The following is a 27,639-nucleotide window of genomic DNA, read 5'->3' as shown; positions in this document are numbered from 1 at the left end:
ATTATTGGTTCCAGGGCCCCTCACGACATCCTTTGAGGGCTCCCACGTTGGCTCCACGGGCCGTGCTGGCATCTGAGGTCCCCACGATGGGCTTGAGGGCCCTCAAGCATCATGAAGACCTATAAGGGCCCCACAGTGGTCTCCGAACGCCACCACGGAGGCTTGTTTGGCCACGCTGGACTATGATGGCCCTAACGATGACCTCTGAAGCCCCTTACGACTACTTTTGAGGGCCCTTACGATGACCTTTGGTGTCTACTGCAGGCTCGAAGTGACTACTGATTCGTTCAGGCGATTCACGTGCCTATTTTTGTCACTTATAGTGCAGGGGGCATCTTACCCAACGCCAGGGGGCGTCTTTTCCACCCTGTGGGGTAAGATGCCCCCTTTCACTTCTTCAGGAAAATGTTTAATAGCAAAAAACGTTATCATGTTTCAGGCACGAAAGTGTGATATTTTTGGAGAAAAATGATGTCGGCTTCCGTTGAAACTCCAAGTTTTGGCTTTCCGATCGTCATTTTCGAATAATATATGACATAGTCAAACCCTGGGCATCTTTCCCCACTCTCCCCTACGACTACTTTTTAGGGCCCTTATGATGACGTTTGGTGTCTACTGCAGGCTCGAAGGGACTACTGATTCGTTCAGGCGATTCACGTGCCCATTTATGTCACTTATAGTGCAGGGGGCATCTTTCCCAACGCCAGGGGGCGTCTTTCCCACCCTGTGGGGTAAGATGCCCCCTTTCACTTCTTCAGGAAAATGCTTAATAGCAAAAAAAAGTTATCATATTTCAGGCACGAAAGTGTGATATTTTTGGAGAAAAATGATGTCGGCTTTCGTTGAAACTCCAAGTTTTTGCTTTCCCATCGTCATTTTCGAGTAATATATGACATAGCAAAACCCTGGGCATCTTTCCCCACTCTCCCCTACCTATTGACTACTGTAAAATGTAAAAGCGTATACCTAACTTGGCTATTTTTGAAGATGTCGTGCTCAAGCTTACTAGAGAAAATTATCGTAATGTGTTCTTTTCATATACCTTTTCAGGTTTTTACTCAAATCACAAGCTTAGGCATAGGTAAAAAATTCACAAATACATATAGGTACCTATATTTTTCTAGATTTTATAGGCATGTTTGATGTTTCCCAAAGCTTGTTTTAAACTGCGTTAGAAATCCAAATCCGCAAAATTTTGGAACTAAGAGAAATATTTTTTAGGGTCATGCCTTGGTCATGCTTCTCGCCTCTCCCAACAGCGTCCGAGAACGCCTTTCTGGATCCGCCAGTGGCACCGGTTGTGTGGTATGGGTAGGGGCAAGGCTATATAAACCGGTAGGGGTGATCACCAGCCTTGAAACGGATGGGTCAGGCCGACTCAGGAGGGATGCCGATCGGCGATGGGCTGGTCCTGTGGAAGGTAATGACGGTCCCCTCCATGCCAGAGATAGCACAAACCTTTTATCACCGAAGCACGGATTCGGGATTACAATAGGTATTCTGTGAGCAGTGAAAGAAAGTGAAAGCTCTCAAGGAAAGCTCTGAGTGGCCTCTGGTGGCCATCCTATCAAGCGCTAGTTGATAGGTGTCGCCTTCGAGCTTTCATCATTCGTAACAGCTGCGCCGTAATCAGCGGCATGGTGCCTTGACGTGTCTGCTGATTCTTGAGACATTTCTTCTGGTCTAGAGACTTAATGCAATAATGTCGCAAGGTTTGAAGCAAATTACTGAGAAATTTTCTGAAATTCCCCATATTTTTTTAATAACTATCGGTATTTCTTGAGATAAAAGCAATACGTCTGGATTTGGTAGCCAATATCGTGGTCAGCAGACTTGTGGAAACTTCACACTGGTTTGCCGGTACGGATTTTGATGAAAGGTAAGCACTTGCAGTATATTTAGCTTGTTTTACGCGTTTTATGAATTGTGTCGACTGCTGAATAAAGGGTCGCTTTGTCCCCATCATTCAGGCTCTGAGTTTGGTGCTGCAACAGCATCCTTTAGGTAATTTTATCCGCAGGCGCTAGATTTGGATCGGAACTCAACCTTGAACTAAAGCACCGTATCATTGAATGAGGTCAAATTAATTCAATTTAATTGTAAATTGAGCCTCAAACTTGAACTAGCTTTTGGTCTGTTTCTTTCTACCATATTTAAGTTGACTTTGAATCTATGATATGCCCATTGATTAAAATGTGCTCTGAATAGCTTGATAAGTCTGGATAATCATAATTGATGATTCAGTCTTATCTGATTTGCTGCAGGCAGTCAACATGACTTGGATCAGTGACAAGAAGCTCACCTGGTATGAGAGTGTATGCATGAATGTGTTGAAGACAGGCCAGGTGCCCAGACATGTGGCGTTCATCATGGATGGCAACCGGCGCTATGCCAAGAGGAACCACATTGAGAAGACAGAGGGCCATGCAAGGGGGTGAGTTAAAGACAAATGAAGATTAGCACATGCTGCAGGTAGCTAATTTGTACTTGTTTTTGGTATTTTCTGTTGATTGAATTGACAACTATTGCAGTCCAGCTACACCCAACCCCGCGTTTGATGTTTTGGATGACGGAGATTCTACGTCGTCCTGCCAATCATGTTCCATGCCCACCGCCGAGCCCCCGCTGACCTTGAACGGATTGCCCGGACGACGTAGAGTCTTCGCTGTCCAAGAGACATCGAACGCGGGGCAAAGTTCAGACATCACCGTTAGCTGTTGAACCCTGTGCTAACTTGTTGCCTTGTCCGCAGGTTCACAAAGCTTTCAGAGACTTTGAAGTGGTGCCGAGACCTAGGCGTTACCGAGGTCACCGTGTACGCCTTCTCGATCGAGAATTTCCGCCGGCCTCAGTCGGAGATTGATGGCATCATGAACCTGGCACGAGAGAAGTTTGAACTGCTGCTCAAGGAACGGTACGACCACTGCGGCATTGCCTGACATAAAAGCAATGGGGTGTGGTTGGGTAGGACAATTAGATGACACAGTGCATGAATGCTGGAATGCCTACATATGCTGAATCAAACATTTTGTGTTCTTGTGAGTTGTGGGTTTACATCATATAAAGCATTTTCATTCATGGGTGGGTAAGATCACACGATCATCTGGCAATTCAAGCATTGGTAACTGCAAGCATTTGCTGTATGATTGAACCTACCATCCAGCACCGCCGAAATTTTGAGAACTTACTGATCCGCTACAAGTTACAACCCATTTTTTTTTCTCCGAGTCGACCCGACCTGGCCCGCGATAAATTAACTTCACCCAACTTAACCCGCGCCCCGTAGGGCTACCGGCGGACCCTACCACCCGTAGGGGGGGGGGGGGCGTTTCGGCCCCCCCCTAAGATCTCGGAAAGTTACCGGCCGATTTTCAAAATTCAAACGGCGTTTGATAGCCCTACCCGGGAACTACCTTGTGACCAAATTTCATTGACCTAGGTCAAACCGATGACGTCACAGGTCAGGCCAAAGGTCAGATTTTCACCGTTCACAGGCAATTCAAGAAATGTGTTGTGAAATCGAGTAAATTGGTAATTTATTGAAAACCATCGATGGTATATTGTTCGTCAAACACATACTTTGCTATCTGAGGTCACTGATACCAGGTCAGGTCACAGCGAGGTCAGGTCACCGGGGGTCACAATATGAATGTGTCGTGTGATACATGTTTTATGGTCCATTTTACATGACAAATGCGATTATGTGGGTTAGGCAGCCTTTGGGGCCAGCCTAGGTCACGTTTTGGTGAAGGTCAGGTCAAGGTCAGGTCAAATTAGGTCAAATTTCAAAGTTGATATTTTTGCATAAAATGGGTATCCATTCGATGCAGCTCGTCACGGGGAGTCTAATGGTGGTCTTTGTTTTGCTCTACGAGTTCTAGAATTGCCAAAAATTGAGTTTGAAAATTTGACGTCATCATTTTTGAACAGTTTTTTCGCTATAACTTGGCCAAAAAACGAGGTATCGATCTGAAATTTGGTATGTAAATAGAAGACGGTAGGTACTATCACATATATTCCGGTTTTTTCGAAACTCAAAAAACTTTTTAGATTTTTTGGCTAATATATCCAAAAAAATGCTTTTTTGATTTTTGGGGATCAAAACTCAAAAATTTCAAAAATCCGAGATAGCAGTATTGTAGCCCTGTCAATTCTACACCTTTTATGTCTTTGTCATTTTTCTGTATCTTCAAAGCTGTAGGCCTGACAGGTCTTCTCGCGAAGGTCTTTTTTCGGTCGAAAATGACAGAACATGACGTCACTCTGACGTCATTTGTGGCCAACCTATCACAGCCTCTGGAAAAATTTTTGGTCACAATGTGTAAAATTGATGCCCGGAGGGGTCCTGAAAGTTTGGTGGCAATATCTCCAGCCGTTTAGGAGATATCGACCGAAAAGGACAGGGGGGGCCGTTTCGGCCCCCCCCCCTACGGGGCGCGGGTTAACTCAGTTTCACCAGATCTAACCCGATCTAATCCGACCTTACGCGACCCAACCCGACCTTACCCGAACCAACCCGACCTTACCCGACCCAACCCGACCTTACCCAATCTAACCCGACCTTACCCGACCCAACCCGACCCGACCCAACCCGACCTAACCCGACCCAACCCGACCCACTGTGACCCGACAGTGACAAGCTGTCAGAGCACGGGGTGTGTATCCGGTTTATCGGCGACCTCAGTCTGCTGCCGGCCGATATCCAGCGGCAGACCGCCGAGGTGATGCTGATGACTCGCAACAACAAGGCGGCGAGACTTAACATCGCCTTCTCGTACACAGGTGGGTGGTGGAGGGGAGGGCTGGTGAGGGAGAGGGGGAGGGTGGTTTTTGGATGGGAGAGGTGAGAGAAGGTGTTATTTCAAAGGAAGAAGAGGAGGAGATACCATGTTAGGACGGGGAATGGAAGAGGTGCCATGTCGAAGCGAGAAGAGCTGGATGAGATACCGTGTTAGGACGAGGAATAGGACGGGTGTCATGTCGAAGGGGGAAGAGGTGTGTCCGTTTGAAACTAGACGGTGTGGTACCATGTGCGGCCAGGGCCGGAAAGAGCCGGGAAAGAGATGTGACAGAACTGCTGCTATGTCGTCGTGGTAGCGAAACCGCAGTTGATAATGAAAAAGTGGACGAATAATGACAACGATGTGCAGCTGGGGTGCCTGGGGTCGGATAGCCCCCAATCGTCAGGCCCGCGATTGTATGTGGTACGGCATTCAGACGTGCGTGCGTGCGGTTTGATTGGTTCCACGATGACTAGACGCCAGATTGACAGATTGCCGGCTACCTGACGCTATCACACGACTCCGGCAGATACTGGCAGTGACCTTGTGTTTCGCTTCATTGGTGGGCCAGGAAGCACGCATAATGACACGCAGGAAGCGAGGATAATGTGTAGAGCAGATTTAGTACACTGTGGTCTTCTTATTAGTCACAAATTGCGTAAATCTTCTCTATGTTTCGCGGATTATCTGGACTGAATACTTTGTCTTCGTCTCGAACGACGTCCGAGTTTGATTTAGATAATCTGGTAGAGCAGTTCCTGTCGCTATCTCTGAACCAAAGTGTACTCCACGTCCGCAGCAGTCATATCTGCCAACCATACTCACCACTTTCTAAATATACACAGACCCATATATCGCTGAGTGAACGTTTTTGCTTGCGCGTTACTAGTGACCCCGGAGTTCGATGGGTCATAGTACACATCGACTCAGTACGGTGCTGTCCACTTGGAGAGATCGGGCCGCCGGCACCGGTGAAAGGTCGACGTCAAGAGGCAAGGTCGAGCGCACCCCCCCCCCGGAGTGGGGGTGGGGGTGGGGGGTGGGGGGGGGCGACAGGCTGCACCGGTTAGCCGGACTGACCAGACGGGTTCCGGTGTCATCCTCGCCCGCCAAACCGCATATTTACACTGACAATATCTACAATTCACATCATTTCGGTATGATATATTGTCCGCGTCAACCTATTACTGTTGGCGTGTGATGCGTTAATATGCGTCATAAATATGTGATAGATAGGTACATGAGCAATGCAATATGTCTTGCAAGCGGATTATGCGTAAAGCCGTAAAGTATAGTGATTCGTTTGTAATACGTATTTACTCTGCCATGTATCTGCAGCAATGGAAAGCCTGTTCATGGCTACCTTTCACCGTTGCGCCTCCCTCGCTCGGCCCCTGGCTGCGTATGATCATCTGCCGTCCCGTATAATGCTGTCTGCGCGATGGGACGCTATCGGCTGATCTCCGTGTCTGTACCGCCTGCACGGTGGCTAGTGGCGGCACCACGTGAGCTGGCGGGGAGCCCGGGGTGGCTGTGTAGAGCGGTGACGGGGTCGGCTCACACCGTATCACTGTGTCCGGCCGGGCAGCCCCAGAGTCCGCCGCGCTTAGCGTGGTCAACGGTCCGGTCCCGGACACCGCACTGTGGGGGCGGGAGAGCTAAATCGCGGTGAAAGGCGCCTGCTTGAAGTACGATTATGTGCTATGGAATTGTCTAGGGACTTTACGTAGATGGTGAATGTCTGGGATGCTCACGTTATCTCATCAGATAGAGAGCTATTAGCCGGTTGAGAGTCTGATGGCGACCTTTAATGACCTGTAGGTGGACAATCCCAGCTGACTCAGTTCTTATGAGACGATTGCAAAATGTGTGTCATGTCATGTCATACTTGCGAATCAGTTTGCTCATTTTCCATTTCCTTCCTTCGAAATCATTCAGATTTACCTGAGTAATTCATGAACCTTCGGAACCATCAAGCCTGTTGGCGTTCAGAATGCATGATTGCAAACTGGAAATGGATATGACACTGCTGTCTTGCTTCTTGCACATGGTCTGCCAATTGTAAACCGTTTTTTTTTTTGTTTTTTTTATGTCATAACAATGTACGCGAACTGGAACGTTAATCTATCGAACCGTCAATGTCAACCTTCACCCGAGAGTTGCCTCTACCGTGTACAGCCGTTTTTTACCCTGCCTGACCGTCTCTCCCCCCCCCCCCCCCCTCAGCTCGGGAGGAGATCTCGCGCGCCGTCCGTGGCGTGGCAGCCGGCGTGTCGGACGGCCATCTTTGGTCCAGTGACGTCACCGAACGACTGGTGGAGCAGTGTCTGTACACGCGCGAGTCGCCGCGTCCCGACCTCCTCGTGCGCACATCCGGGGAGGTGCGGCTGTCGGACTTCCTCCTGTGGCAGGTGGGTCAGCGGCGGGGTCACCGCAGGGGCGCGCCCAGGCAGAGCAGGTGGGGAGGTCTATCGATGGGATGTTGGCAAAATGACGGGTGGGAAATGGGAACTGAGTGAGATCAACGTCATGTTTCTGTTTTTATTAGGAAACGATGGATCAAACGTTGAAATGTTTGAAGCATCCAATCTTAGAGTATACACTATACAGTACCAAACCCTTTGCAATCATTTGATAGTCATTTGCCTAATTTTATTTTCACTGAACATTAATTCGATTATCCTGTAGGTGCAAAGTATCGTTTTAAAGTATCGGCTAATATTGACACTTCACTGGCCGAGCTTACTGAGGCCAATTACCTGTCATCGGTGAATGATGTTACCGTTAACCAGACCGTGGAACGTTTTAAGGTATAATCCCTCTGGTTTTCAATGTTATCTTCTTTTTACATTCATGCTCGCTGTGTTATGCCGAGCTTTTTTTGTCTGAACTCAGCCATAAATTCAATCAACTGACATGACAGGGAACTTATTTTTCATTCGTATGTTCCGTGTGCGTCATTGTCGTAATCTGATATAATCGTTTCATTTATCTTCGATTGGCGTTTAAGGTTGTCACCGGTAGTGTTAAAGCGGCGCGGCCGTCATTCCCGATGGGGCTTATGATTCCATTTTCATGGATTAACTTAGCCTATTTTTTATGTGGTTTTGGTGCTAAGCTCTCAGTAATGAGCTTACCTACTTAGTCGTGATTTTTGATGTTCGTTATCATAAGCCATCTGATTCTTCCCTGATTCAGGGCTATTTTTGTGACATTGACTTAAGCTTGACAATGAAGGGACGTGGGTGGCAGGTCTGCAAATAGTTTCCCGTATTGCGCGGATTTTTTTTTTTTTTTTGTCGCCTGGTGCAGGGAGTTCAGCGAAAGAAGTGGCCATCTTTTACCAGTACTTATGGCTATATTTCATGGAATGGTGTGTGCTACTCATTTGCAATTAAAGTATTAAATGTCCTATGTTGCAAGGTAATATTTTCAATTAACGACGTGAAGCAACTGCAGCTTACGCAGTATGTTAGAGCGAAAAGGAAAAGAAGAAGAAAAAAGATGAAAGTGAAGGCTTCGTTCAATCTCTCATGCGTTCCTTATTATAAAAGTAATCTTGCGTTACATGGAGTGGTTGGCGAGGCCTACCGGTAAAGGCAAGACTTTTGGTCAGTCGTTGGCGTTGTTAAGAAGTATTCGGCTTGTAAATAAAAAACGTTATCATGGCAACTATACCTAAAGCTTTTTTATATCTGGCTCACTCTTTCTCTCACTCTTCTGCCCTCTTCCTTCTGTCCGTCCATCCGTTGTTCTTGCACCTGGTGACCAATGACCATCCTCAAATCCTTCTAATCATTTGAAGTCCGGGCACCCTAAAATCACGACTTATCATCAAATGCCTCCCTCATCGGCAGACGACGCACACGTGCATCTTCTTCACGGAGGTGCTGTGGCCCGACTTCAGCATCTGGCACCTGTTCTCGGCCGTGTTCTCCTACCAGCGCAACTATGACGTCATCCAGGTGAGCTCGCCGCTCTGATTGGCTGGTAGCCGCAGTCTCGGTTTTCGGAGGAAGGGTGAAATGCAGGCGTATCACAGAGAGCGGAGGGAACCCGAAGCAATTCACCGCTGTGCTACTTTGTGATATTTCGGCACGTGAGGAATGAAAGACGACAGATTGCAGCCCTTGTCCCTTTGCGTAATTTGTTGATTGGCATACCAATTATGTCGTTGTGTGTCTTCATTCAGTATGTAATGTTGAGCGTATAACATGACTGGAAGTAACACTGGGGCCGTCAAAAAGCACACTGTATGCAGATGACTGAAGGTGGCCTCAGTGTTCCCCCCGCTGACCGCTGACGTGTTCTGACCACAGGCGGCGCGGGCCGACCGCTCCCTGCGGCGGCTGCAGCACTCAACAGACGGCCTCCTCCCGGGCACCGCACGGCCCGGCGACTCCGAGTCTCGGCCCGGTGACTCAGCCGGAGAGTCACTCGACTCCACCGACTCTGGCTCAGAGTGTGCGGCCGACGACCGGGTCGACTCTGCCGGCCAGTCTGCCGCTGCTCAGAAGCGGGTGCAGTCGTTCCTCAGCCACCTAGACGCGGCGCGGTGGGGACGTCTGGAGAGTCTGGTGGCGGAGGGCTCGTGATGATACGCCGCGCGCCGCTCTAGGTTCAAATAGCTGCTGGCTCGGCTCTGGTGAGGAGAACGCCTCTGGTGCCGTCGTTTGGGTCGGTGACCGACCTGCCTCGCATGGAGAGACACACCTATGGACGGCGCCAGCCTGTGATGTACTGCGAGGCCGAGCTAAAATACGGCAGTCTGGACAGATACCGCACGGTCGGGCAGGACGGTGCCAGAAGGGGACCTGTTACTACACAAGGGGGTATGGTAGGAGCGTCGTTGTTGTGTTGAGGCCAAGGCGGTATTGACTGGTAACTTGTGGCAACTCGGGAATAGGCCGCTCTGGGAGGGAAAGCAGTAGCAATGGGAGAGGACAGCCAGTGATAACTGCCGCCCCGGCAATGATAAGGGGACTGAGACGGCCACCACAGCGAGACGGTAAGATATCATTATATTTGTCGACTGAAACGTGCCCTGATTATCAGATGATCTAGCTAGATGGCTGATATTATTGACGAGGAGTGTCCCGAGTGGTTTCACGCTGCGCAATGCACCCTTCCATAGGTCGTTATCGGTTGGTAGCGGATGGACAGTATGACTGTTACGTCGGACGCACATTTGGGGTGGGCGGAGCGCCAAAGGCCGGGACTGTAGGTAGCGAGCGGTGATGTGATGTGAGTGTGTGATCGCGCGGGACCGCCGGTTGTGAGGGCTTGCAGCACAGGAGCCAAACATTCCAGTACGGGGTTGGGTTGGGGCTTTCTGGGCGTATGGTGTATATACCCGGGAAACGACCAACAGTCTGTTAGAAGGCGAACGTTGATGAGCAGTTGCTGTTTGGGGACGCCCGTGCTTGCTGTGTGTTTGCTGCTGTGAGGTATGTTGCTTAGGTTGTGCTGGAGTGTGAGACTGAGGACCGAATGTTGTTACTTGGTGAACAGACCCGACCCCAATGACCATACTCTGATCAGCGCTCGGACCATGCCACTTTTGATGTGTTTACCTTAGCTAATGCCAGGATCAGCGTAGTCCGTGACCTGATACCCACTGGTTGAACCACTAGTTGATAGTATACCGTACAGGGTACCGGGGCATACTCCGAATAATTGTCCAAAACAGCGGCCATTTTCCTTTTTTCTTCGAGTGATTGGTTCTTTTGTCTTTGAGATTATTTGTGTTAATTCATGAAATGCGCATTAAGGTCAGTTAAATTTGTTTTGTTTTTGTTGTGCTTTGGGGCTCGAAGATAATATTTTTTCAACGTTGTTCGCTTGTTCAAATGTTGAATATTGCTGCCAATGTCGCACCCGAAATCACTGTTACCGTTGACATGATTGTAGTGGGTTTCCTCAGCACCAGTCGCCATATGTTAGGTATTTAAAATGTTCTTGCTACTATATCACATGGCCTGGACCTCAAAATCGCACGCTATTTACTTTACCGAGGTAATATTGGAATCTGAGGAGGAGCGCGGCGTCGCGTTAGGAATCCCACGTCTGAACTTGTGCTGGTGGCTGGCACAGGCCGGGGCGGGGTCATGGGTTAAGCTGTGTGAACTGTGGCAATGAGGAATCAGTGAAAGCCGACCTGATGTACCCCTGGTATTGTTACGGACAGATACAGTGAATGGCAACTCGTCTGTTTTTGAACCGGGGGCTGAAACGGGTCACATTTATTGGAAACTCGCACCAACTGGACAATAACAGACGTCTCTGAACAAGGCAATCATGTTACGTTCTATGCTGCTCGTTGTACAACAGCTTATCTTTGAACGGGCACACTGCGCGTACGCCAAATATACTCACTGCGAGACATCGCGCGGACAACTGTGATGTAGCACACGGTGTCTGTTTGAAATCACTCTGGCAGTAACGTCATGAAGTGGTACCGTGTTACACAGTAATGCATGCTCGTGCCGTTGAGGGCTCTCCTGCTGCGCCGCTCAGTCGTATCCGTGGTTCCTGCTCCGCAGCGACTGCACACTGGCATGGATGGCCGGGATAACCGGCACCGTCTCCCGCACGTTCAGCGCCACGTAGCAGCTGACCGAGAGCGCTGCCATCAGCACCGCCAGCGCCAGGCCGCACAGACAGTATACCAACGTGGCCAGCAGCCGCAGCCGGCGCCGGACCAGCGAGCCGCAGCCGCGCCGCTGCAGAAGGGGGTGTTCAGCCAGCTGCGCCTCCGACAGGCCCGAGAAGCGGCAGCGCGCCGGCGTGGCGGCCGACGGCGTCTCGTCGCGGCAGCACGACACCGGGATCGAGGCGTTCACGGAGACGTAGTCGCCGTAGCCGAGCACGCCGCAGCAGCGGAGGCAGCGCTGCACGGCGTGCACAGCTCGCCACGCCGGCTGCACGTCCAAGTCGTCGTTGTCGATGTTGCCGCGACGACGAATCAACTCCAGCGCGGCCAGCTCCGTGCGCCGGGGAGCGGAACGCTCTGACCAGATGACCACAGCGAGTGTAGCGATCAGGAGCAGCAGCAGGGCGCCCAGCACGCAGGCCTGGGCGAGCAGCAGCGAGCGGCTGCCGCGCGCCACCCCGCAGCAGCCCAGCAGGCCCACCACCACCAGCAAGGCGCCGGCTGTCGTCGCCAGGATGACTACCGTGATGACGACGGCCGTCAGCACCGCGGCAGGATCGGCGTCAGCGCTGGTCACGTGCCCAGCGCTGGTGGCGCGCAGCAGGAACGCGCAGTAGCCGCCGCCAGCGGCCAGCAGCACGCCCAGCAGCGTGAGCAGCACGTCCAGCCCGAAAGCGGCCAGCTTCAGCGCGCGCAGGACACTGCCGCTGCCCATTTTGGTGGGTGATGTTCGTTGAATGGTGAGCGTGATCTGAGTGGGGTCGACAACCGACGTGGAGGCTACTGACATGCCATGCAAACCAAGGAAGCGCTGCGCTGCAGTGTGTTTAGCTATCAACTATCATTTCAGTCGAGAAACTAGCAGATTATATCAAAACGTCAAATGGAAATAATACGAATCAATTCTCTGGATGAGCAGCACAGCATCAAGCTTTTCGACATTTTGCGGTAGCCGAGCAATAATTTGCACGATTTGCAATGCCTGCATAACAAGCACGTGCATTATCTAGCATGGTCTTCCACAGAGTATCACGACACAAGCCGATCGGCATGTGAAATCTGGGCGCTCGCTGACAGGTGTGCGATGATACCGATGCATTTCCGACAAAGGCATGTGGATACGAGTCAGTCGCAGAAGAGAACAAGCATTACGGGGTTTCTAATGTGACACTGACAGCAATACCTAGAAGTAATAATATGTGTACCTATGTCATGGGCAGCCTTTCAACTATTCTGTGCCGATATCTATTGGAGTTGCAACACGCAGCATCATCAACGAACACAACTTTATTTGGTTATGAATGAAATAACATCTGCAGATATAGAACATGCACGCTGCTGATGAAACACAATCAGATATCGAAAAACTTCGGACACGGTGCGGTGGTTGCTTTTTCAGAAACATATCACTTATAGGAAAAGAAACGAAAGGCACGACATCCCTTTTACATTTCACGTGGACGTTTGAACTACACAGCTCAAAGTTCACAAGCAATTTCGTCCCTTATGTTTTACCATTAGGATAAAGCTTCTGTGACGACAAAGGACGTCAATTCAATATGTCCGTTGGGATGCTCCTAATAAGCTACAACTTCGCAGTCTAGCACCTGTACTGTCCACTGCCCAGAGCAGTGAGCTTAGTACAAAACACACGTTCGCGATATCATGAAAGAACGCATGCATCACCATGTCCATCACAAGGCTACCTTTGGCATCATCAGGCGGACACCTCTCCACTTGCCGTCTGCGGCGTGAAGAAGCACTGCGCCTGCGCGGTGACCTCTGCACCCAGCTGCTCCTCCTCTCCACCCGGCATGAAGGCCGGCGTGAACTCTCGCAGGGCCAGGCAGACACGTCGGCCGGCGATATCCGAGCGGAGGATGCCGTGGAGCCACTCGTAGCGCGCTTCTGCCTGCATCACGAGCAGCGAGCGGGCCGGCATCGGCAGGCGCACCGTCGGGGGCCGACTGAGCTGGTGCCAGAGCAGCGGCTCCTGTGCCGACGGGGATGTAGTGGAGGGAGGAGTAGACGCACCCCGTGTGCCGCCGTTGGAGACTCTGCTGTTTTCACTAGAGATAACATTGGCGAGGTTGGGAGTTGCTGAGGCATCACCAGATCCGTTCTCTGTAGGCGCAGAGGTCTTCATTTTCGTCTCGTCTTCGTGGTTTGGCGAACCAGTGCTGTGAGGTTGGTTCGGCAGGTTGTACCTACATGCTGGTTCGTAAGTCATGTTATACTTATCCTGACCACCCGTGTACTTAACCATAGTGAGGACAGAGTCACTCAGAAGGCTCAGCGTTACGACCCGCTCGCCCCACACCCAGCAGTCATCGATATGTGGCGAGATGCAGGAGCCCTCATTAGCCTTGTACTCGAGGGAGCACTGCTCGATCGTCTGGTATCCCGCAAGCACCGGCTCGCGAGTAAGTCTCTCCTGAACGCGCCGACCAAACTCCGGAAAACCTTTGAATGAGCCCATCTTCAGCTTACGACGATTAAAATTCGTCTTTGGACCAAAGTTCTGCTTACGACGCCCGCTTTGCGACAGATCCCACGGAATCGCGTCAATGTCAGACATCAGCGAACGTTCCTCTTCTTCAGAGATGATGTCCAGGACGATATCGACACCGGGATAGTGGAGAGGGCGTCCCTCGTGGTGTGGGTGGGAGCGCCACGAGTCTCCGTCCCAGCCCGGCCAGGCGAGGCGGCACAGTGGGCAGAACACGTAGCTAGGAGCATCCTGGGGCCGAACGAACGGCTCGTAAGCAGTCGAGGAGAAAGGCTCACACCGAAAGCACGTGTTCTGCCCCTTGCAGCCACAGCTGGGGATGTTGGTCGCCATCTGACGCGGAGAGATACACAGCCGTGGTTCTGAAACACATCACCGATTTTCGTATGAGGCAAGATGTGAAACAAGTAAAGTTTTAAATAATTTTCGAGGGAAGGCTTTGCTTTGCAGTACATTTCACTATTGTGAGATATGAAACATTGTGATCATGCCAAAAATAAGTTATTTCTCGTGGTAGCATGGTAGCAATGGCATGAGGTCTGCAGATCCCAAGATGTTTAAGTTAATCTTAACAATAACGAAGAGCCATGCCACTAACCGACATCAACAAAGAAAAGATTTACTCGTAAGAAAAGCACATTAACCGTGACAAGCACCAAGCAAGCATAAAGCATGCGCCCTCACCCAGCTGTTGTGCTGCGCCATGCAGCAGCAGGACCGTAGAACCACGTGTTGGAACCGGGTGGAACCCACCCGACCCCTGTCGCTGCTTAGTCATGTCACCTCAGTGAATCAACCTTCTGACAGCTGGCTGGTAGTCATAGGTACCCGTAACTCTGCCCTTCCGTCCAGCAGAGAGCAGCGTGTGGCACGGACGACGTGACTAGAGGTTCTACATATCGCCATGTGGTGTTCCTCGTGTCCCATGGGTCCAAGTCAGGAACCACAACAAAAAGAAACGTTAGGAACAAAGTGTATTAAACTTGATTAACAAAACATCTGCGCCTGACGCAACACAACGGAAGACTTCACATGAATATACATACGCTATAGGTACACAACACACTCAATGAACACACAAATCTGCGATAACCGATTCATGGAGCCTGGATTGGACTCAGCATCGATCGCGTCACGGCCATGGACCCTGGATTGGGCTCAGCTTGGATCGCGTCACGGCAACCCAGTCTTTGGGGGCTATTTCAGCCTACTGCTCGCTCACGGTAAGCTTGTAACTATGAGCCGTGTTGTCCCAGTAGTTCAGCACGTACAGCCTGGCTCCTTGGAGGCATATGCCCGACGGCCGGTTTAGCTTGTGGGACGTCGATACACACCCTCGAGGGGTCCCATCCGACGCGAAGACCACGATGCGGTGGTGTTTCGAATCCGCCACGAGCAGGTTGCCGGCAGCGTCGAGCGCCAAGCCTGCCGGGTCGTAGAGTCGCGCTCTAGGACCGACATCTTCGCCAACTCGAGCCACTAGACGACCTTCCCAGTTCAGAAGGAGCACCACGTTGTTACCCAGGTCGGTAACAGCGAAGCGCGTCTCACTTGCCGCGACGAAGTAGAGCTTCGACGTTTCTGGCTGGCGGACATGCTGAGAGATGTCGACCGAGTGCACGGGACGACCCTCGCCAGATGGGCTCGCGTCAAACACGTGCACCACCGGCTTCCCCCTGATCGCGTCGACGGTCACCAGCCGTTCGCTGCTGGTGACGGCTAGTCCGAACGGCCGCTTCAGCAGACCACCACCCAGGTCGTAGAGCAGGCGCACTTGCCCCTCCGACGGCACGGAATACACCCGGACGCCCGAATCAAACCTTACGGCCAGCCGGTCCTCGCTCAGTACCGCCAGGGCCGAGGGTCGCCGTAGCGACGGGATCGGCGACTGAAGCTCGGCACCTGAGTCAGAGAAGGCGCGTACCTTGTCGTTTCCCGTGTCGGCAACGTACAGAACATCGCCTTTTGCAGCAACCCCGATCGGGTGCTTGAACAGAGGAGTTGGACGCAGCAATAGGTCCAGTTTCGCGGAGACGGAGCCCTGAGCAAGGTTAGGTGGCGCAGCAGCCGCCGCCTCCAGATCGTCGGATGTGACCCTCACGGTGCGAAGAGGACGTGGAGCAGTCACGCGCACCTGAGACTGTTTCTGTGGCGGAGCGCGCTCACCACGACCGGAGCCTACCGAATCTGCCGAACCGAGAGCCTCACTGGTCCCCGCGGACTTTGACACTGGTGTCTGGCTTCTGCTCGGCAGCTTCTTCGCACTGCCCTGATCGTCACGTTCTGTGGCCACACCTTTGTATTCATCCCACTGTCGGCCTGGCTCTCCGTACGATGCGACGCCTTCACCCTTCCCCACAGGACTGCCGCCGGGGATATCAAAAGCCCTACGGAACTCCTCTACGACCTTCTGGGTGTTCGACTCTGTCACCAACCTTTCAGGACTGCTGGACTTGCTGTTCTGCTTCACGGTGACCTGTATGACGGGCGCAGCAGAAGCTTCAGGTACAGTGGACACTGGCCGCCGGAGACTGTCGATCGGCTCACCGGGGATCGACATTCGACTGAAGTCAGCCGACAGACTCGTGGTGGTAGAATCGGCGACAGAGCACGGCCTAGCCTCCACGTCAGGTGGCTTGGATAGCCCAGCACTGGCACTCATGGCCGCACTCCGAGCAGAGCTTTGCAGGGAGCTGGACACTGCGCCAGCGACGGTGCTCTTCTTCAGAGGTGGCGGAGCTACAGGCCTTCTGACCTCACGCTTAGCGCTCTGGACTGGACCGTCCCCCGATCCGCCGCTGACAGCCGAACCGTCCAGCGACCGCATCAGAGCGGCGCGGATCCTCGTGGCCGTGTCATCATCGTTGGGCACGTCACGCTCGGTCTTGTCTTTGGATCTCTCGTTTTCCTCAGCGTTGAACAGATGAGCGTTCCAGTCGGCGGACTCACCGTTGTTGTTGTTGGGATCTAGGCCTGTGTGGCGGGGCAGGCGCAGCCGACCACTCCCCGCCTGCGGGCGGCACACCGGCCTAGCCACGGCGCCACCCTCGACAGCCATGAGAGCCTGCGCGCTCGGCTGCGAGATCTCCCGTTCCAGACGGGCGCGCATCCATCCCACAAAGTCGTCGCCCTCGTAATCGGCCACGTCTCCTAGGGAATCCACCGTTTGCGACGACGAGTCTTTCACCGTTGCGCTGCAGGTAGAGCCTGCCACACGGATGCGCATGGGACTGCCATTGATATGCACGCTGTATAGGTAGACGGACACCACGTGTGGCCCCGGGGCTGCGGCGCGAAACGTAGCCGAGAAGCACCCGTTGTGACCGTCCACCCAGACAACTTCTGTGACTTCCTTCCCATGTTCGTTCAGCACACTGTACGACATGTGGGTTACAGTGGCCGCATCATAAGGTCGCTCACTCTTTGCGCTGAACGTGACAGCCAGCCCATCGGCTGCCACCTCCTCTAGCGTGAGGTCTGTCGGACACAGTGAGCATGTCTGCAGGTAACCCACAGCTAGCCTGGAGCGAGCCCAACGGTCCGGTGGCACTTCGCGGAACGTGAAGTGCAGCAACTGATCGGGCTGCACCTCCCGACTCTCGGCGATGTACCTCTCGAGGACATCTGTCACGGCCGGCGCGGCGGCGGCGGCGGCCGGGTTCAGCCGAAGGGCCTCCAGCCGCTCCAGACTCGTGTGCAGTCCAACCGACGCGCGCCGCACCACGGCTAGCTGATCCTGCAGGAACTTGGCCTTGTTCACAAACTGTACGTCAATCACCTGCCGGAAGGCCACCTTCCAAGTGGAGACGGCCTCAGTGTGACGCGTGACTGCATCCTCCAGTGCACGCTTCGCCGCGTCCTGGTTGCCCTGGAGGATGCAGAGCACGTTTTTAAGTTTATCGGCACGCGCTTGGTTCTCGCGGAGGACCCGCTTCGCTCGTGCCGCGGCGGCGTCCAGAGGATTGCTCTCGTCGGTGGCAGAGTCCATCGTCCGGCTGTGGTGGTGGGAGGCAGCAGCAGACTGTTAGCCATGCAGCAGGCAAAACCCAACACCAAACTGAGATAAGTGTGTACACAAACATTCAGTGGTTCAGTTACCCTTGTGCCAACATACAGAGGTGAGGGAGAGGGTATATAAGCATGCATGTCAAATGCCACCACAGTAGATTAAACCCACCAAAAAGCTGCCAAGTATAAGGTATGAGAATGTGCTAGGTTTTGTTAGTTCATTATTCATGTCAATGCTGTCTCTTAAAATAGGAAGCAAGCTAGCAATTAATCTCATTTGAACACCAACATTGTAGATCTAAATACAAAACAAAAACAAGAAATGTAAAAAATGTGAAGGAAATGATGTCCCTGGAGAGCTTTTGAAAACACCTATGATCAAATGAATGAATGATGAGGTGTTCTTAGCCTTAGCATGCGTGGGTGGGCATTTTTGGCCATGCCAGCCAGTTTCCAGTGCGTGTAAAGAAAAATGTGGTGCACAGCAATGCAAAATTTAGCGTGGCTTATCATATATTGATTTTGCATAACATGCAGGATTTTTGACCCCAGGTCACCTTAAGTGAACATGCCTCAAAAAAAAAACAAAAAAAAAAGTTTTGGGCATATACCCATCAGAATTTTGATACAGGTCATACTGCTCTAAAATTCTGTTGGTAAAAAGCTGTAGCTCACAAAAAAACGAGCAGCGCGTGTTTTTAATGAACCATTGGAAAGCAAAATGGCATAAAACTGGAACTTCATTTCATGATTCCCCTTGATTTCTTTTTCAATTTGAATTGAGTTAGAGCGTGATGGTACTGGCATCCCTAGCGATAAAAAACGGATAAGGCTCGCGAAAGCACAATAAATCTATGGGCAAAATCATTCACATCAACACCAAACAACCAACAAATAAACGTAAAACCAATTTGAATTACCGACACACAACCCACACCCACCTGCCACGTGCGCCGTTTTGTTCGGGTGAGACTAAATGCTTACTTCGAAATCTAAGCTGCGTTGCGGCATTATTGGCGGTTGTGTACGGCGTGTATGCCGCATGATTAGTAAGCGGCGACCACTAAATTAAAAACTCAATAGCTTTGACCTGTTTTCAATGGATAACACTGCATACCAAAAATGTCCATCGCTCTCGTCATAGGATATTTAGATTTAAATAACTGACTTATCTACATCATTGTTTTGAACCAAATTAATACTTTCAACTTGACCCTCGCCCGTATTGGTGTTTTTCCAGCCGCGAACGTATAAGGTATAACCCCTTGCCGTTTCGCTCCTGATCAAGCTAGAGCTTCGCGGAAAAAACGAGCGTGTTGCCCGTGGCGAGAGAAAGCCGATGATACCCAATTTTAAGGTCCTAGGTCATCGGTTGACCTTCCAGGTCAGGTCAATGACCCAAAAGGCGGGAAAATTGGGACCTGTTAGAACGTCGTAGTGTGGCTGCTATGGGGTTTTTCGGGGTGCTGATCACGAATATCATGCTAGTTTTGATCACAGATGATGTCTTCATTCATTTAGGCCAGGTCAGGTTAGGTTAGGTCAGGTCAGGTCAACCAGTAGAGGTCCTGCCGGGTATTTGTGGTAGGTGTCAACCCCCTCTGACAGCCTCGTAACATGTTACGAAGGCACCAAAACTACTTTGTAAACGTTCATGTGGTTGCTTAATTCGAATTCAGCTCGAAAAACTGGCCTAGAAACATGTAAAACTCGAAAAAGTGAACCGAGGTCACCAAAGGTCAATGACCTGACCTGACCTTCAGGTGACCTTGACACCCACCCTAATGCATGGGGGCAACATCATATCACATGTTTGAACGCTTGAAACCACGAAAAGACTGCAAACGCGCTGCTAATGTGAGCCGACATACGCTGAATCGCGGTTCCGGCCAAACATGGTCTTGAAAAGCAGGTCACAGGTCAAAGGTTATTTGCGTCAGGGTCATGAAATTTTCAGGGTAGGTGTAAAATTAATCAACGCGAGGGTACTAAAAGTTACGTCGTGATCGGCCGCTTTTTACGCGAGTTATTTGCGAAAAACCGAGGGGAGTCCGTTCGACCCCCCCCCCCCCCTAAAGGGCGAGGGTTAACTCACAGTCCGAACTCAGAACAAGTTCGATCTTGTTTGCGAATTTGTCGGAGCATCACCTAAATCTAGTAGAGATGATGGAGGGAAACTAGGCTTTTAAGGAGGGAAGGGAGTCGGTGACGGTCAGGGGCACTACAAGGTGGTGACAGGGCTGACATACCATGTTTTGATAGCATGACTGAAACAGACTTTTTGGGTTGCCAGGAAATCGCATGCGAGAGCCTATTGAAATTCTTACATCGGCCTTTATATGCACCAGTCGTATACAGGTGCGGGATTTGGCATACGATTTCCAGACAATCGAAGTACTGTTTGGAGCCAACGAAGGAAGGAATGAGTGAGTACTAAGTTGAAAGCATTAATTTGGTTCAAAATGATGATGCAGATAAATTAGTTATTTAAATCTAAATATCTTATGACGAGAGCGATTGGCATTTTTGGTATGCAGTGTTATTCATTGAAAACAGGTTGGAGCGTTCAAGTCTTTAATTAGTGGTCGCCGCTTACTAATCATGCGGCATACACGCCGCACATAACCGCCAATGCCGCAACACAGCTTAGATTTCGAGGTAAGCATTTAGTCTCACCCTTTTGTTCCACGCTGAAGTGTAAGCTGCTGCTAAAAGACGCAAGTTCAAAGGACACAGGCATTGCTATAAGTCACGTGATTTTTATCAAGCATGCTCATAAAGACATACAATTTTATGTATATCAGAATCTGTACAACCTACATTTATTTTCGTATTGTTTAACATGCTTAATGTATTCTCCTTGTAGATTTAAAAAAATGAATTAAATAAGAAATAGTGCATGGAAGCAGATGCTTATTTTAACGAATCACGAGCAGAGTCGCGCTACAAGTGGCAACTGTTTCTATACATTTATGGCGCGACAGTTGATCGTCTTGCTTGCCAAGGTAAACTGAAACGTTGTTATAGGAACTACCAAAAGTATTTTTTATATATTTCAGTAGTTAATTGGAACAATAATAACCCAAATGACAGAACAATTAAAGAAGTTCAGGTTAAAAAGTGAATTTTGTCAATTGTCATTTTAGGGCATGATCGTGAAAGCTGCATTGAAGTCAAATCAAAATGATGCTTTAGCTTTGGATTGGAAATGGACCCATTCCAATTCTTAAGTCGGAAAATTTATTCATTTTATTTTTTATTTATTTTGTCCGAACGTTTTGAATGAAGGGATTCACACGGACATAGCCCCTGCTAAGCGGAGCTTGTTGCGTTGCTGCCCTCTACCTTCCGAACATGCAATTCCTTGTTCATGGCAGAATTCAGAGTCCAAGGTTTAATGTACGCACTAAGCTGCGTCACTGGGTGGCCGCTCCACCTCTGAGTTTGGACTCAGTGTGGCTCGCCACTCGCCAATTCGAGTACACAACAACCGGGGCAGGGACGTCTCGTCCCGGAATTTTTTCCAGAGCTGCCCGCAGGGCAAATCTGCTGCTAGCTCGATCAGCATGCCGATTAATTTTGCTGACCATCTTTCGCCAAAGAACTCCATGGAGCCGCCCTGCGCCAAAAATTCAGCCGCCACTGTGCACTGAATTCGGCGCATGCGAAGTTATGCCGGACGTGCGCTGAAATTTTCGGCGCAATCCCGCTATTAGGCCAGACATATTTGGCATAACATGTATTTTTTGCAGTCTGGTCAGGAGGCTCATAAACATTGAGCACCCATCACGCTCAAACCTGGACTGTTGTAACCAGGACCATGTGCTCTCACCATGCGGAGTCCAATGCTCTACCAACTGAGCTACAGGACCGGCCCCAGTGCTGCAGCCTGGAAACGAGGCCGCTTTCTGGTCCCTGCGTTTTATTCTCCGGGTGGGTTAATCCCGTCCAGCGTTAAGCCTTTCGGGACCCACTCAGGGTAGCGGTTGTTTTCACCACTCACCCCAGTCGAGATGCACAGTTAATAGTCACACGAAGCTTATTTAGGGCCAGCCAAACCAGCCTAGTCTGGAGTTGCTCCTAAATATATGCATATAGATAAAAGAAGTAGGTTTTGTAGAATCGATTGATTTCAAAGTCGTACATTCAGATGCCCCGAAAAAACTTCATGTGACTATCAACTTTGCATCTCGAATGGGCCGAGCAACTGAGAATGGACAACCGCGGCTTTGAGAGGGTCCCGAAAGGCTAAGCGCTTGACAGGGTTAACCCACCCGGAGAATAAAACGCCGGGACCAGAAATCGGCCTCATTTCCAGCACTGACTGGCTCATTCAATGAATGCTATTTAAAGCATTTGTTAATAATTTCTGAACTGATACTCTATTCTCACTGCTGTTTTTTTCCTCCAGTAGTGTTCTCTGCCTTGAGCAAAACTAAGTATTTGGTGCAACTACCATTTTTTGTTTGCTTACATCTGATATTGGCCGAGGCCTGCAGACTGGACGTGTGTTGAAGAGTACCAGTTTCAACCCATCCTAGTTTGTGACCTTCAAAGCGCTGTTTCATGGCATAGGTACTTGTTTGATGGTATTGGGTATTGACACTTTTGTTTCTGTGGAAACAGAGTCATCCCATGACTTACAAAAATCAGCTCATAGGATTGTGGATGAGCCTTGAAGACAGCTGTTTTAAGAGCAGCCACAGGAATATTTTGTGAGAAAATCAGCTTTTTGTAGGCTGTACAGTAGTCAATTTATGTGGCACCAATAATTACGAGCGAGCGAGCGCAGCGAGCGAAGCGAGTCTTTTCAATATAACGCAAAAATCTCAGTATTAGCGGCCCGGCCCGGCCCGGCCTGTAACGCTTTTGAGAGGCTTATATCTCAGCAACCGCTGGACCGATTGGCCTGCGGTCTTTTTTGCTGGGTAGCCCCATCCCTTCTACCCCGTAATTGACTACTTTTGATGCATCTCAGTGACCGTCGTGGCACGTGCCACGTGAAAAGTCAAGGGTGTTCAAGCTGTTTTGCAAAAGTATTCATTTTGAGAGGCTCATATCTCAGCAGCCGCTTGGGCGATTGAATTGCGGTAATTTTTGTAGGGTAGCAGCATCCCTTCTACCAAAAATAGGATACTCTCGATGCATGTGGGTCACCCCCAGTGCACGTGCAAAATACAACAATAAGAGGTGTCAACTTTGTTCCCATTTTAATAACTCGGTAATTACTGGGGCGATTTCGCTGAAACTTGGCATACAGGTAGGCACCCACCAGGCAATGCATTCCCATGTGTTGCGGTTAAGGTGCTACTGCACGTGCGCACGTGCAGGGGGCGCTTCCAGATCTCGAGAACGACTGGGCCGATTGCGCTCAAATTTGGTACACGGTTGGAGACCGGTTAGTAGGGTGCCGTGCAAAAGTCAGTTTGGACCACGTTTGCACGTGCGCACGTGCAGAATGCCGCTTCCAGATCTCAGGAACGGCTGGGCCGATTGCGTTCAAATTTGCAACACCGCTAGCGACCGGTTAGAAGGGTGCTTTGCGCAAGCCCGTTGGAAGTACCCTCTCGCTCTTCCGCACGTGCAGGGCTCACTATCTCGCTCGCTCGTTCTTCGCCCAAAAGGCGTTTTACTGGTATTAAATTGAGAGAAACATGTATACCTATACATGTATCATTTTTGCATTGTGTGCGATTTTTTTTTGGCACCAGGTCACATAGGTCAAATCACCAGCTCAGGTTAAGTTTGTTCCTCATATTTCTAGCTTGCTTAGTTTTTGAGTAAACTGGGTGTGACCAAATGTGCACCACCAGGCTCCCTTTCCTGGTGAAGCTGGTTGAGACCCCAGCCAGGTATGGGGGCAAATGACTTCAATTGATTAGTAATTATTAAACCACTAATTGCTCATTTTGGAGCTGGATATGATAACATTAGTATTACGCTTTACATGTTCCAGTGTTGTGAATAAGTGACATACCTCAAGCTATAAGAAGTGGGCAGCCATGCTTGAGGACAACAGTTCTTCAGATGAAAAAATCTCAGCCATGCTCCTGTCTGACCCATGCTATCGGAAGTATGCTGCTCTGAAGAGAAGATGTCAGGCTGTTGACCAGGTAATTTGATACATACAATTGTTTTCGTTATAAACTGGTGGAGTTCTCTGTTACAATAAGATAAAGGCATTCTGTTTGTCATCCATTTACAAGACTTGGCTAATGAGATGTTGTATAGATTTACCGTTCTTTCCATCTGCAGGAGAACCAGCGGCTGGTGGGCCGCGTGTACCACGTGCAGCGCCAGGTGCGTCTGGCGCGCCGCCAGTGCCGGCTGGTGGCCGCCCGGCTGGAGCAGCACGGCGACGACTACTGTGTGGCGGCGCAGCGCGCGGCCGACGCCGAGCTGGACGTTCGGGACGACGGAGGCGCGCCGGGCCGACGGGCCGCCGCTGCCGAGACGGTCAGTGGCGCGGGGGGACTTGGGGCAGTAGGTGGGAGGCCTGTAGGTCAGAAGAGCTGAATGGGTTGCGAGAGGCGTTATGTTGTTTGACGCTAAGTATGTGTAGGTGAATGATTGGGTCGTGGTTGGGGTGCTGAAGGTCGGGTAGGGTGGGGTTAGGTGGTTTGGTAGGCACTGAGCGACTGTGACAGTTAAGGGGTTTTGGAGAATATAATATGAGTGTGTGCGGCACTCTTGCCAGGGCTAGATCTTTGAGCATGCTCTATGAGACCATGAGTAGTAGCGGCCCTGCAGTGACTGATATTGTATAATATCGTATTGCATCGACGCCTCTGACTGGTATCGTACGATATCGTATGGAACTGACGCCTCCGTCTGATCGTATCGTTACATGCCGCCGTTACAGGTGCCCAAGTCTCGGCTGAAGTCTGAGAAGAAGCCGAAGCGCCGGTTGAACGAGCCGAAGCGGCCCTCGAACCCGTTCTTCCAGTACTGCCAAGAGCAGCGCGGCCACATGCTCTCGCAGATGAAGGGACAGGTGAGGGATTTATTTTTATGTTTGAAGCACGTAACGATATAATCCATACAGACAGGGCCGGTGTCGATTACATCAATCGGCGTTAATCAGCTGACTAGACCGGGGTGTGTGCAGCTGTCTCGGATCGTCTGACCGGGTGCTGTGATCACTCGTTGATCGTTTTACCTATGTCGTGTTCTCAGAGTCCCGCCGGAGTGACGAAGGCGGGCGTCACCAAACAGCTGGCGGCCAACTGGAGCCGCATGTCCGCTCAGCACAAACAGGTGGGCCTGGCGTCAGTGGCGCTGTAACGGTGTTACAGCTAAAACGGAATACCGCTATAATTACTTCACTACCGTAACGCCATGAACATCGCTGTAACGCTATAAGTAACTGAGCAATTTATATGCTACGCGCCAAAGGAATCCACACATCGGGGCATTAACGATCGCCTTGAAAGAAATCGACTCGGGTTTGTAAGCTCTAAACCCATTTTTGATTAAACGCGGCAGTTTCCGTACTTTCCCGTCTCCCCTAAACTCGTCCTACTTGTCACCGAAACTTTTATTGCTCTCCACTCTCCAGCCCCGTACAATTCTCCTCTCTCGCCTCTGACGCCCTGTTTCTCCTCTCCGCGCAGAAGTACGTGGAGCGATACGAGGAGGACAAGCGACAGTACGCCATCGCCATGCAGAAGCTGCAGAGCGGCGGCACGCAGGGTACCTCCGGACCGTCGTGAGGGACATCTCCGGACTTAAGTCGGTAGGCTGAGGGCCAGAGCGCCCAACGATTGTAGTTTGCGCGTCAAAACAGTGTCTGAAGGTCGATCACCAGACTGCGGCCGGCGGACATCCTTAAAGGGACTGTCCCACCTTTGCATTAGTTCTGAGTTGAGATAGCCAAGTTGGCGGCCAGGTTCAGAAACCACTATATATCCTGGTCGCAATATCCTCAGTTTCGTGGTGTTAAAGAAATTCGTTTCCTTCATTTGAAAAGTGGGCCTTAGCTAAGGCCCTATCTCTTAACTATTAACGGCCATTTGATGACGTCATTTGCATTTTGAACGCCTGTCACGCATGTGAAGTTTCACTTGATTTACGAATAAGCTAATCAGAGACACTTGTTATTGTATGAGCCGCGTCATATTTGAGAGCAAATACCTAGATTTGCTGCCAAATTTCCCCCACATTGACATGAAGTAAATCCTTCATTACGTCACAGATCCGATCTAAATGACGTCACGATGAAATATAAAAGTCGCAATATCTCAAAAAGTATACAATGAAAACGCGTAAAAACTTGCAGAAGTACAATATCATGAGTAACATTTCCGAATCCTAAATGGTACTTTTTTGAAGGTGGGATAGTCCCTTTAAAACACAAATGTGATCGTGATGATGGATCTGTTCAACTAGGCCAGACTACAGTCACAGTCTACATAGTGCCTCCTGGTCTGCTCATGAGTGCGGTCTGAAGTATCTAGTCTAAGGTCTGACAAGTATATGTTTACCAGTACCATTCTGGCGTCCAAAGGCAAAAAGACGTAAGCGCCACGAACATAATTTTACAGGAGAGCTTTTTTAGTGTTTTGCAATGGCCTTGTGAAAAGAAAAAGTGATACCGAGTTTAGTATCATTAGGACCGTCATAGTTTAGCAAATCCATGTGTTGCATTTTTTTTACATATAACTTTATCCGTTTTCTCATAAATCAAAAAAATGCTTTCTTCTATGGCTGGCGTAGTTGAGTTCGGTCCAACGTAACTGGCAAAAAGACGTAAGAAACATCTAAAATTAACGCTGGACGTTTGCGTCTTTTTACCGCTTTCTCCCTAGTGCTGAAATCTTAGACACAAAAAGGAAGATTAGCGTATTTGGGCAGATACGTTTTTTACCTTGGCCGCGGATGTTGAACAACACACGATGGCACCGACCAAAAAGCCGCATGTCCCATGTACGTCTTTTTTCCTCGGCCGATCTCTGAACAATTGTGGTAGTTTACAAGCCGCCGGGTGGTAACCAGCATGCTGTTTTGATGACCAAAAACAATTCATTCATTCTCATTAATTTATTGTGGAAAACGGCGTCAGAAAACGACAGCGACGGCGAATGAGCTGTAATTCTGCCGTACAAAGCTGAAAAAGCGTATCTCGCATTTAGCAAGTTTTACAGGAGAGCACTTTTTGTCTTTTGCTCAATTAATTGAAAACCAAATGGCCAATCACCATAAAACTGATATCATGATATTCCTTGTTACACGACCAATCTCATTAGTGGCGTTATACACGAGAATTATATTGTTAATTTGATATAAACGTCGAAGAAAGTAGATACGCTTATTTCACCTTTGTTCGGCTGATGCCAATGCAGATACGCTTCAACCGTATGTACAAACAATGAGCGCATCTTCGTTTCTTGTCTTCGATGCACGAAGCATATCTACGCCGATTCTGTAAAATTCATTGAAAGTGCAATGAATAAAAAACGTATCTACGCAGATACGCTTTTCTGATGTGGCACAAAGGTATTCTGAATATCAGATACGTTTCTTCATTTTGCCTTTCTATGACCGGAAGTGAAACATTTGCGCTACCCAGGATTATTCTTCTCCTGAAAAATCGTTTATTGCAAATTTATACTTCCGTCAATATGTGTTGTCAGCCTCATAAGCCACCGAAACAACAGCTTTCAAAAATCAAAACATGTCCATGTATTTCA

At 50.0% G+C, this 27,639-nt stretch overlaps 5 protein-coding genes across 12 annotated transcripts; 2 read left to right on the top strand and 3 right to left on the bottom strand.

Annotated features, from left to right (window-relative positions):
* Positions 1-1,784: 1,784 nt before the first annotated feature.
* LOC122393872 (dehydrodolichyl diphosphate synthase complex subunit DHDDS-like) lies at positions 1,785-10,987 on the top strand. Of its 3 annotated transcripts, none has more exons than XM_043390310.1 (7): positions 1,785-1,879; positions 2,265-2,434; positions 2,753-2,914; positions 4,634-4,782; positions 7,008-7,192; positions 8,639-8,746; positions 9,101-10,987. In XM_043390310.1, the coding sequence occupies exons 2-7, from the start codon at positions 2,274-2,276 to the stop codon at positions 9,374-9,376; spliced, it is 1,041 nt and encodes a 346-aa protein (XP_043246245.1). In that variant the 5' UTR covers positions 1,785-1,879; positions 2,265-2,273; the 3' UTR covers positions 9,377-10,987. The 3 variants fall into 3 exon arrangements, with proteins under 3 accessions (XP_043246245.1, XP_043246247.1, XP_043246248.1); XM_043390312.1 differs by lacking the exon at positions 1,785-1,879 and adding an exon at positions 1,887-2,004; XM_043390313.1 differs by lacking the exon at positions 1,785-1,879 and adding an exon at positions 2,038-2,099.
* A 5-nt stretch (positions 10,988-10,992) lies between these two features.
* On the bottom strand, positions 10,993-12,583 carry LOC122393873 (tetraspanin-3-like). Its single transcript, XM_043390314.1, has one exon. The coding sequence runs from the start codon at positions 12,221-12,223 to the stop codon at positions 11,294-11,296; it is 930 nt and encodes a 309-aa protein (XP_043246249.1). The 5' UTR covers positions 12,224-12,583; the 3' UTR covers positions 10,993-11,293.
* A 119-nt stretch (positions 12,584-12,702) lies between these two features.
* On the bottom strand, positions 12,703-18,894 carry LOC122393871 (alpha-ketoglutarate-dependent dioxygenase alkB homolog 4-like). Its single transcript, XM_043390309.1, has 2 exons — positions 18,871-18,894; positions 12,703-14,304 (listed from the first exon to the last, which is right to left on the bottom strand). Exon 2 carries the CDS (start codon positions 14,273-14,275, stop codon positions 13,151-13,153), a length of 1,125 nt encoding a protein of 374 aa, XP_043246244.1. The 5' UTR covers positions 14,276-14,304; positions 18,871-18,894; the 3' UTR covers positions 12,703-13,150.
* LOC122393870 lies at positions 14,903-18,942 on the bottom strand. Of its 6 annotated transcripts, none has more exons than XM_043390302.1 (2): positions 18,892-18,942; positions 14,903-17,937 (listed from the first exon to the last, which is right to left on the bottom strand). In XM_043390302.1, the coding sequence occupies exon 2, from the start codon at positions 17,928-17,930 to the stop codon at positions 15,150-15,152; it is 2,781 nt and encodes a 926-aa protein (XP_043246237.1). In that variant the 5' UTR covers positions 17,931-17,937; positions 18,892-18,942; the 3' UTR covers positions 14,903-15,149. The 6 variants fall into 6 exon arrangements, with proteins under 6 accessions (XP_043246237.1, XP_043246239.1, XP_043246238.1 ...); XM_043390304.1 differs by having other exon boundaries at positions 18,875-18,899; XM_043390303.1 differs by lacking the exon at positions 18,892-18,942 and adding an exon at positions 18,843-18,884.
* Positions 18,943-22,361: 3,419 nt separating this feature from the next.
* Positions 22,362-27,351, top strand: LOC122393869 (FACT complex subunit SSRP1-like). The gene is made up of 5 exons (XM_043390300.1): positions 22,362-24,063; positions 24,206-24,406; positions 24,813-24,944; positions 25,127-25,207; positions 25,564-27,351. The coding sequence occupies exons 1-5, from the start codon at positions 23,953-23,955 to the stop codon at positions 25,660-25,662; spliced, it is 624 nt and encodes a 207-aa protein (XP_043246235.1). The 5' UTR covers positions 22,362-23,952; the 3' UTR covers positions 25,663-27,351.
* Positions 27,352-27,639: the final 288 nt, after the last annotated feature.

Source organism: Amphibalanus amphitrite, unplaced genomic scaffold, assembly GCF_019059575.1.
Source record: "Amphibalanus amphitrite isolate SeventyFive unplaced genomic scaffold, NRLGWU_Aamphi_draft 000559F_arrow, whole genome shotgun sequence".
In the NCBI taxonomy this organism is placed as follows: Eukaryota; Metazoa; Arthropoda; class Thecostraca; order Balanomorpha; family Balanidae; genus Amphibalanus; species Amphibalanus amphitrite.
This window is presented reverse-complemented; position numbering and strand designations above follow the sequence as displayed.

What these genes read in the sequence shown, in the direction of transcription:
- LOC122393872 (XM_043390310.1), top strand. Translation starts at nt 2,274, where the DNA reads ATGACTTGGATCAGTGACAAGAAGCTCACCTGGTATGAGAGTGTATGC. An exon ending in GAACTGCTGCTCAAGGAACG is followed by an intron (nt 2,915 to 4,633) that starts GTACGACCACTG and finishes GTGACCCGACAG; the next exon opens with TGACAAGCTGTCAGAGCACG. An exon ending in CATCGCCTTCTCGTACACAG is followed by an intron (nt 4,783 to 7,007) that starts GTGGGTGGTGGA and finishes CCCCCCCCTCAG; the next exon opens with CTCGGGAGGAGATCTCGCGC.
- LOC122393873 (XM_043390314.1), bottom strand. Translation starts at nt 12,223, where the DNA reads ATGTCAGTAGCCTCCACGTCGGTTGTCGACCCCACTCAGATCACGCTC.
- LOC122393871 (XM_043390309.1), bottom strand. Translation starts at nt 14,275, where the DNA reads ATGGCGACCAACATCCCCAGCTGTGGCTGCAAGGGGCAGAACACGTGC.
- LOC122393869 (XM_043390300.1), top strand. Translation starts at nt 23,953, where the DNA reads ATGCTTGAGGACAACAGTTCTTCAGATGAAAAAATCTCAGCCATGCTC. An exon ending in GATGTCAGGCTGTTGACCAG is followed by an intron (nt 24,064 to 24,205) that starts GTAATTTGATAC and finishes TTCCATCTGCAG; the next exon opens with GAGAACCAGCGGCTGGTGGG. An exon ending in TCTCGCAGATGAAGGGACAG is followed by an intron (nt 24,945 to 25,126) that starts GTGAGGGATTTA and finishes TCGTGTTCTCAG; the next exon opens with AGTCCCGCCGGAGTGACGAA.
- LOC122393870 (XM_043390302.1), bottom strand. Translation starts at nt 17,930, where the DNA reads ATGGACTCTGCCACCGACGAGAGCAATCCTCTGGACGCCGCCGCGGCA.